At 32.1% G+C, this 9,392-nt stretch overlaps 1 protein-coding gene and 1 long non-coding RNA gene across 5 annotated transcripts; one reads left to right on the top strand and one right to left on the bottom strand.

The window, feature by feature from the left end:
* The first annotated feature begins 152 nt into the window (after positions 1 to 152).
* On the top strand, positions 153 to 1,899 carry LOC147875094 (uncharacterized). Its single transcript, XR_015535944.1, has 2 exons — positions 153 to 400; positions 1,153 to 1,899. It is a non-coding gene; the product is annotated as an uncharacterized LOC147875094 (long non-coding RNA).
* LOC110831867 (uncharacterized) lies at positions 653 to 8,996 on the bottom strand. 4 transcript variants are annotated; one of them, XM_087351849.1, is made up of 3 exons: positions 8,835 to 8,996; positions 7,011 to 7,176; positions 653 to 6,080 (listed from the first exon to the last, which is right to left on the bottom strand). In XM_087351849.1, exons 2-3 carry the CDS (start codon positions 7,152 to 7,154, stop codon positions 5,997 to 5,999), a joined length of 228 nt encoding a protein of 75 aa, XP_087207975.1. In that variant the 5' UTR covers positions 7,155 to 7,176; positions 8,835 to 8,996; the 3' UTR covers positions 653 to 5,996. The 4 variants fall into 4 exon arrangements, with proteins under 4 accessions (XP_087207975.1, XP_087207961.1, XP_087207950.1 ...); XM_087351835.1 differs by lacking the exon at positions 8,835 to 8,996 and adding an exon at positions 8,326 to 8,627; XM_087351824.1 differs by lacking the exon at positions 8,835 to 8,996 and adding an exon at positions 8,326 to 8,627 and having other exon boundaries at positions 7,011 to 7,179.
* Positions 8,997 to 9,392: the final 396 nt, after the last annotated feature.

A 9,392-nucleotide genomic window follows, 5' to 3' on the forward strand; every position in this document is an offset into this window, starting at 1 on the left:
TTTATATCCTTACCACTCTTCATAAGTTCTTTAAACTCATTTGTGCTGCTTCCAAGTACTTCCTGTCTTAATATCCATTATATATATATATATATATATATATATATATATATATATATATATATATATATATATATACACATAAAAAAAAATACAAGGCCACACATAAGACTATAATTTAGTAAATAGTCTTATAATTAATTGTCTTATTCCATCTCATAGATAAGTAAATAAGTGATCTTCTTACAATTGTTATTTCACATGCCTTAAATGTAATATTGTAACATATCAGGTGTTTTGATCTACGGGAAGAATAAATAAATACATTAGCAATAACAGCAGCAGCAGCAATACTGATGATGACCTAGCACCTTCAAACAGCCAAACCAACATTATAACAGTAAGTGGACGAGCCCTGACAAATTCAAATTAGGTACCTTCCAAAAGGAAGTCTGGTTTATTGCTGCTAGGCTACATTTGTTAAATGTGTTTGCTGTCTACAATGAACATGACTGGAGGTCTGATTTTAATACCAGAAACCTGGTTGTAGACCAGAGACTGTTGCTGTAGACAGCATGCCTGTGATATAAAACAATTTAAAGAGATATATCAAATGATAACAAGAAAAGAAAGAAAGGTCATATACAAGACATTATGATATGAATAAAAATTTTATTGCATTATAAATATATATGTTACTGTTAAATAAAACATTAATATTTCAATATAACATCAAATGTAGATGTGAAAGTCCTGTAGATGATAATATATTAAAATCTACATTTGTAACAAACTTCACTGGTGGTTTGAAAAAATACCTTGAATTTATAACAGAATCAACAACTTGTATTACAATTCAGTACTTCACTTACAGAGTATATTTATGTATTTCATCTGCTTCTCAGTTGGGTTAGGTTAGAACAAAAAATTATCATATTCTTAAATGTCACTAGGTGAATGTTTTTGCAACAGAAATATGGTCTTCTTGGTTAGTGGTACCAAACTGTTGTATACAGTTTCAATCATCTTAACCCTCTGAAATGATAAACAATCCTAATAAAGGTGACAATGCCCCACACATCAGAAAATAAATGTCAAACTACCTTTTCTATATTGCATTTGTCTGAATAAAATAAACTTTTTTTCTTCTAGTATCTGAAAAATGTAATGCATATTATGAAGATTTCCGTCATCAGGACGGAGGCAGTATGACCTCTGAAACGTTGGTTATCATCGACCAGACTACACGGCGCAACAACCCAGAAGACGGAAATCTTCATACTCACCACTGTATAAACCTCAAATCCTACATACTGCATATTATATTTGCACGTGACTTAGAGGTAGTGTCAAAATGGCGAATGTGCACGAACACAATATACAGGAATTTTTATGAGATATCTGCAGGGAAAAAAGTGTGCATTCAATACAGGTAAATTGAATACATGGAACACAACCATCAAAGTTCACTCTGGCTTCAAACATAATTTGTTCTTGGTGTATATACCTATTAGTACTGTACCTGCACATCAAGAAATACACATTAGCATCACATTTAGGGCAAAATGTATACAAAGTGCTTATAGTATATTTCTGCCTTTCTTGTGGACTCAGGGAAGACTTCACAGAATTTTTAGTTTTTGTACAAATAAATCACACAAAAATGATCCTGTTAGTGCTGTGAATTTACAAGGATAACAGAAGGATGTGACATCAGTAATTAAATGCTCCATTAAACCCTCTATCACAGACATCAGACTGTAACAGAGCAGAAGAAAGTTAACAGCAGGTATCAACACAGTAGACTAGATATATTATACTTATATATATTGTTCTAAGGCACTTCTGTTGTACTTTAATAAAGTAACAATGACACTGTGTTGTATTAAGGAAAGTTTATCTTTGGTTTCAATTTATTTCATCTCCAAGAACCTGTAAAACTACTTTTTACTACAAGTGCAATTCAGTTAAAACCAAAGGATAAATTCAAAATTAGTGGAATCCTCTACCATTTGATACGTTTACATTTGGCATGCATACTATATCAAATGAAGATAAAAGACATTATTAAACAGAGCCGTCATTTGTGTAGATTCATTGATTCTGAGAATATTTTTAGTCATTAAGCACTTGGAAGGAGGCAACTATGACCTATTTCTAAGCCACTGACTGCTTGGTAATATTGGGAGACACTGAGGAAAACCATTGAGAATACTGTCACATTGGTCACTTGTGAAGATATTTCATGTATAGAAATATGATGATAATGATTATGATAAGTTCAAACTTCGATGACTTCCCTGAAATTTCTGGTATGAAGAGAAAAAGCATGTGTCTAAATTCAGCAAGAAGGGAAAGATTATGATATTGAATAAAGGCAATTAATGTTTACTGAATAATTAATCAATACATTTTTGTAAAAAAATAGTCAAATATGGTGTTTCTGAGGCTTAATGCAATTTTCAATATGTATATTTTATAATCACCACATGAGACCAACATTTGTAAATTTATTTCTGACATTTTCACTGAGGTAATATAATTGAAAAGTGTTTCTCCACACCAGATGTGGTCAGTCTAATTTGTCTTGAGACAATACTCAAACAGAATATAAGAAACATACACTAACAACAATATACCTAACTACAACAGAAAATAAAAAGGCTTCCAAAAACATTATATAAGTGACAGAAACATTCTACATAAAATAATGTGCCAAGAGATATATGGGTTAAGACAAGTTGGAATTTCATGATAGAAAATTGCAGAAGTAAACTGCAATTGATTATATCATCCTGAGAATCTAATGATCTCAAGCTGCCCTATAACCCATTTTTAATCTACTTAGCAAAATCCACTTGCTCAAAGTCTCATACATGAGACATTCAAAAACTTAATGTTTAGACCAGGGAAAAAAAGTAATACACTTTAATTTTCTTTCTGCATCATTCACATGGCAATATATCACTTTTTTTATGAAGTTCTTAATACAGTTAGTCTGATGTTACCACTGGTCTCCATTAACTCAACTGTAACAATTGGGCAAGCATATATCTAAAGACCTCAATGGCAGTAAATTCAATCCCACCTATGGGTGCCCATGCCTCAGAAACAATTACTCAACCTTGCCAATAAATGTTCATTTTACTGGCAACATCTTGGGGACATAATGGCAACAGATGTATTTTCTTAAGGCACTATAATAATTAGAAACATTCTCAGAGATTATAAACAAAAAACTATCTGTTTCTTATTGATTACAGTTCAATTCTTCATTTGATGTAAACACTGTTTGTGCAAAAATTTAAAATCTCACATTTACTTCTACATACAGCACCTCAGTTTCCAGAGTAAGCCCATTTCTTCCTCAAGTCCTCTTTATATAAGTGTTAAAAACATATATTAATAAATAAACTGTATGACAAAGACTGTAAAACTTTGCAATAACTTTGTTTACTGTACAATAAAAATGAGATTGTTTGTTACAGCTAATATCAGAGTAGTGTAATGCAAATATTGCACTACTACTACTGAAACATTTACCAAAGCATGGCTCCCCTGCAGTTAAACCTCATTAAATCCTTATAGTAAATGTTAACTTTAGTAGCAACATCTTGGAGACATAAGGCAACAGATGTAGCATCCATACCTTTTAAGGCACTGTTACAACCAAATATTAGATACAGTTACACAACATGTACCTGAATTAAATTCTTATGTTTAAACTTCATGAAGTCTAGGCTGTTCCCACCAAAGTTACGCCTGTTTAATTTGTACTTACTGAGTACTGCTATGAATTGATCCACAGTGAAAGATAATATACAGGCAGTTTCATAAATTTCTGAACTGCAAGAATGTCAAATTGTAAGGAAAAGAATCATCAGTAAAATGACATCATAGGTGTAAATACTTTTCTAGGCAAAATGGAACTTAGAAGTTCTACAAGTACTAAAAATGTGATAAGACAAATTGAATTCTTTTCTGTTTTATGTTGTCAGAATACTTCTCAGATAAATTCATATTCTCTTATCAATAAGCTAGAATAAATTAATCTTTCATTATGTAACATGCATATTTTATCATCAGGAAAAATGAGACTTTAGGTTCTAATGGTGAAGATGACATTAGGAAAGATGTTCATTGGTCTGTTCAGTTTTAGTAATTAATTTGTTACACTGAACATATTACAATAATCTACTAAAATAATAACAACTGTCCACGTTTCACTATACGTGTGCCACTTATGTAACACAGAAAAAATAAAGTTCTAACAGTGGCAATTATGGTAACAAGAAAAGCAAATAAGGCTATGGTGGTGCCTGGCAGTCTGTATTTTGCTATGAAATTACATACCTTTCCACAGGAAAGGACTCAGAGGGACCTAAGTTGAAAGTACCTAATGAACATGAATTACTCAATTAATGGTAACACAAGAGTTCAGTATGTGGGTCTCATTATGTTATATTTGGCAATACCATGGGTCTTCCAGTTCAGCAAAACTCCTAATATAGTGTGTGAAGAAGTGACATAAATATAGTAGACAGTTCCACATTCAATAGATAATTTCAACTATTGGTCCCATGACATCATTGAAGAAATGAGTTATCATTCAGAACTACCCTGAATTAAACACATTTACTTAGACAACTACTTTTGCAAGTATCTTAACACTTAAATGAAAATATAAAAATCAGTTAGTTATATGATGTTTCTGAAAACAGAGTTATAGAATATTATAATTACACAGGTATCAAAAATCACAATTCTTAATTGTAATAAAATATATCATTTCTTTATAAACTTTTGTGCTACTATAATAAAACTTCAGTACACTTCAGTATTTATGAAGATGTGTAATAACATTCTTTTCAAAGGAAGACAATTTGTCAGTCTGGAGAAACCATATGTACTTGATTCTCCATGAGAAGACAAGTATGTCATTTCAATCCAAAAAAGAAAATCACAACTTTGTCTTATCATGTAAGATGTACATAACTAAAGTGCACAATCAATAATGTTATGTCACAAATTATAATGTTAAACAATTGACTCCTTAAAGAAAGTATTTTGTGCGAGACAGAACATAAATTAGAAATAGAATATAGTACTTACTAAGTACTTCATCACAGAATTCTACTAACAACTGAAGATGTATGAAATAGGACAAATTACAACATAACAGCTATAAAAATCTGACTGCATTTCACCTTGTTGCAATACTGTTGCTAGTTACAGAATCAGACTGAAGTTGCTTCTGTTCAGGCAGTATGCTAACCATTAACTGTATCACGACAATTTAAATTTAGGCATTCTATACGCATAACACAAATACCATTCTCTGCACTCTCCTTCATACCTTGTACATGATTAGTATCAAGAATTAAAAGTGAATTGTAAGCCACATGTAAACACTAAATTTACTTCCTTGTAAACATAGATATTTGGGGTAGAGCATATCATTTTATTGCTCCTGGTCCCACATGTTCAGACAGCCATGATTTGCCACTGAGAGACAGTTGATAACAAATGGAGCAGAATTACATGCCTTTTTCTTTCATTCAATGACCACATTCTTTTTACTTGAGTGGCAGAAAAGTCTTCCTTAAATTGTTAGGACAAAGAAAATATACTCAACCCCAACCCCTTTAATTGTCACTTCAATTGCTAATAAATGTATAAACTATTCTATATAAACTATTTATAACAAATTAGATACTTTACTGATAACTTATGTAAACTGCATACTGATGCTGCATTTAATCATATTTTATTTTCCTTCAATTTAAATTCAAAAATCTTCAAAAACCTCTTACCATTTCTCTTCCTATAATAAAAAATTAAATCAGATAATGACCATTTTATGGAGATGCTTTCCTTTTGTGTTTGTCACCTTCTTGTGTTTGTCTTTTGCCTTCATCCTGACATTTAACTTGCCCTTTTCAAAGTCAGTACATAACCAAACCCATGTTGTTGAACATTAGATGTGTGTGGTGCATTTAGAAGAGAGCTTGCCCTTCCATCATTCCTTTTGCACAGTAATATGGAAACTGTACCCCTTTCAGCAAGAAGTCTGTAATTACCTGTAAAATAATTAACAATGAAATTTAAAATCATATCTGAAATTTAGTAAATATTTTAAACTGCTGTTCACACTATATTACTACTTCTCTCACATGTAGTTTCAGTCACAGTCAACCATCATTACTACCTTATTCATGCAATAATAAACATCTGCTTCTATACATAAAATCCCATCTTTACATTTTTGCAACTGAGGTAAAAAAAAGGTTTTTCTTATCTTCTACTCTTAGTTAATATGTCAAAGCTAACCTCACTAATTATCAGAAAGGTATGTACTATGCACGAATCAAGAAATTCAATACTCTTGCATCCAATACTAAAAGTTTAAATACTCCATGACATACAAGTAATTAAGCCAGCACTGACATATTATCTCTTATCTCACTCCTACACTATATATAAGGATAAACTTCAATCAAAATTTGTATGTACTGAGAATTTATATAAATTTTTACATACTTACTTAGCATCCTTACAAAATAAGATGCCTGTAAATAACTGTAACAACTAACGATGTACTTATATTTACATTTGTATTATGCATATATGACAATTCCTACTTTCTTGACTTACTTCTATAAAGGATCTATGGAATGCAAATAAATTCCAATTGTAATTCTAATTATTAATCTGTCTAACAGTTTATTTCAGTTAAAAATTCCTACTTAATGCAAAGAAAATATTTATGTGACATATATTAATATCTGTATTAAGTAGTGTATTCACTTTATGATATGTTCTATATTCTTGGCTTCATCCTTTGAATGATCTTTGAAAAATAAATACATTCCATTCTATCCTATTCTACACAGAAAACATCAGCATTACATTGAGTGAGATCAACTCCCTGCTATGGTTGCTTCAACTTCAGTGAAAGAGATTCCAGTACAAAGGACAAAATTATAGTTTCATGCATTTCAGAAACGTACCGAAATATCTGGTATGCACACTGTGATGGGTAAAATTAAGATGTAGAAGAATGCACAAAACCCAGCCACTTCAAATGAGATAAATATAAGTATCAACAACCATATGATGAACCACAGTGGATTGGAACCCATGCCAGCACCCATCTTGACTTGTTATTGTAGACTGCTGCTAACATGAAATTATCAACATTTTCAATTTTCATATATCCAAACTCAAAAATTATATATCATAAATAAAAATACAGCATTTTGAAATAATTTTGCATTCTGAACATAAAAAAATATGTACAGAAACTCCCTAAAATAGAAGGCATCCATGTAACAAAGAATATGCCGTGCCTTTACAAGATAAACTACATTTTGGTGAAGATACACATAGTAGGAAAATTTTAATTTCATACCCTATGTTAACTTCTATAAGACACACAAGTTTTTTGTTTGATAACCTACACTTGGCATTTTGAATGCCAAAACTTGTGACTGATGACTTAGTTAAACAAATAAAAATTGCTAATGTAAAAAACTGTACAAATGGATTCACTTAATAATCAAAAATATAAATAATACACCTAACTGGAGTAAGTGTATGGAGGCATGATAATAGAAAAATGTATCCCTATTTAAATTAATTACTCATAACCGTTTTACGGATTTATTGTCAACTGTTGAAAAAAATTTGCCAAGAGTCCAGATGGGATTCTAATTATTACTAGGTTTACAAATTGGAAGTGATGCGATTAAGTTACACTTTTGGTATAGTCTGTGTAGTCACGGATACGTGGAAAAATAAAAGAAAGCCCTAATACTACATGTTCAATTATGTTACAGACAATTTAATTAGCCCAAAGACACAAAATGGAGACAGTAAGAAAACTGGGCAAAAATAAACCTAACTTAATTGTTAAGGAACAGAATGCTGTTATTACCATTTCAATATTATGGCGTTTTGCTTCATGTGTACTGATTTCACACAGCCAAAAGTTGTTTATACCTAATCGAATTTATATTCAACAGGTGGAAACAGGTGATTTACGAATTTATGAATCCATATGCCGGAATTATTTACAAATGACTAATAACACGAAACTTTAAAAAAACACATAACCTTACGTACTTTTTAAATTATGAAAAACTGTATAGTTTCGTATGCTTTTCATTGCAGTGATTTATCAATGCAACTGTATCCTAAGATCAATTAAAAAGACAATTTTTAGCAGATATAATCAATGTTGATAAACCAATAACAGCTCCCCAAACGAATCAGCATGCCATTTACTTTTTGTTTTACTTACATAAATAATAACACTTCGCTTACCTGTTCGCAGATACTTATTTTCAAAACAAATTATCAAAAGCTGTGGTTATAACCGATAAGCACGGTACTAGATCTAACGTATACGAGCGATGGTACGCGGGATGGAGATATTACACAAAACATAAACATATGTGGGTGTGGTCCCAAGCGTAAGGTGCGTGTGGAGGAAAAATAACGGCACAGTACCATATGCTCTAAATGTAACTATTAAAATTAAAGTGTCCCAAAGAAATAAAAACTTTGATGGCGTACAAGTATCGTCGAAAGTGTCATAGCTCTAATCAACTATCGTCCCTTCCCCCCCCCCCCCCCCCCCCCCAGTGCCTTGACTGGGTGACGAGGGGCATTGAACGACTGCCATAATTAGCTTATCTCTTTCTTTTACGACTTGCTTCTCTTGCCAAGAGGAAGAGTCTACATTAATGTTTGATCTTCTGCAGTCATTTCCGAAAAGTAAAAACTGCGTTATTGCAACTACCAGATTCAGATCCCGACCGAGGACTGCTTACCAGACATTTTTGGGGTCCTTCCAGTCGAATACCTGAATAATTCCTTTGCAATATGATACAACCATTTCTTCCCAGTTCCCTTACTATTCAGTCGTCTCATCCCAGTCTACTCTACATAACCGCCCGAACGGTAAAAACACATAAACACCACCCTCTCCCCTGTCACAGCAATATTACCTCACCCATCCTTGTGACAGCAAACCAAACTTAACTAGGAAATAGCACTTGATCTAAAACCACTCTAGACCATGGCATGGTGGGGAGATTTGTGGCCTGTAACTTGTTTTGTAGACACAGCATCCTTAAATAGGCAAGAGGAAATGAATATAAAACCTTATTGAAAAAGTGAAAAACAGCCATTTGGTTGACCAAGAAATATATGGTTGGTTTTAAACTGAATCACAGTAAAATAAGTTGATAATATAGCTACTCCAGTCCAAATCTATAATTATGCTGCCATTCTTGTTGGATTATATCTTCTTCAGCACATAGTCACTGGAATGGAGGATGGCCCCTTACCTTTTCTGAGTTTCAGTACATTTCTATGCACAGATGAAA

This window comes from Zootermopsis nevadensis, unplaced genomic scaffold (assembly GCF_977971745.1).
Source record: "Zootermopsis nevadensis isolate Lab colony 2312 unplaced genomic scaffold, Znev_1.0 Znev_ptg000002l, whole genome shotgun sequence".
NCBI classification, from domain to species: Eukaryota; Metazoa; Arthropoda; class Insecta; order Blattodea; family Termopsidae; genus Zootermopsis; species Zootermopsis nevadensis.

Excerpts from the sequence above, each read along its gene's own strand:
- LOC110831867 (XM_087351849.1), bottom strand. The coding sequence starts at position 7,154 with ATGGGTGCTGGCATGGGTTCCAATCCACTGTGGTTCATCATATGGTTG. Across the intron at positions 6,081-7,010 it reads TGTGCATACCAGATATTTCG|GTAATTACAGACTTCTTGCT; the intron begins GTACGTTTCTGA and ends ATTATTTTACAG.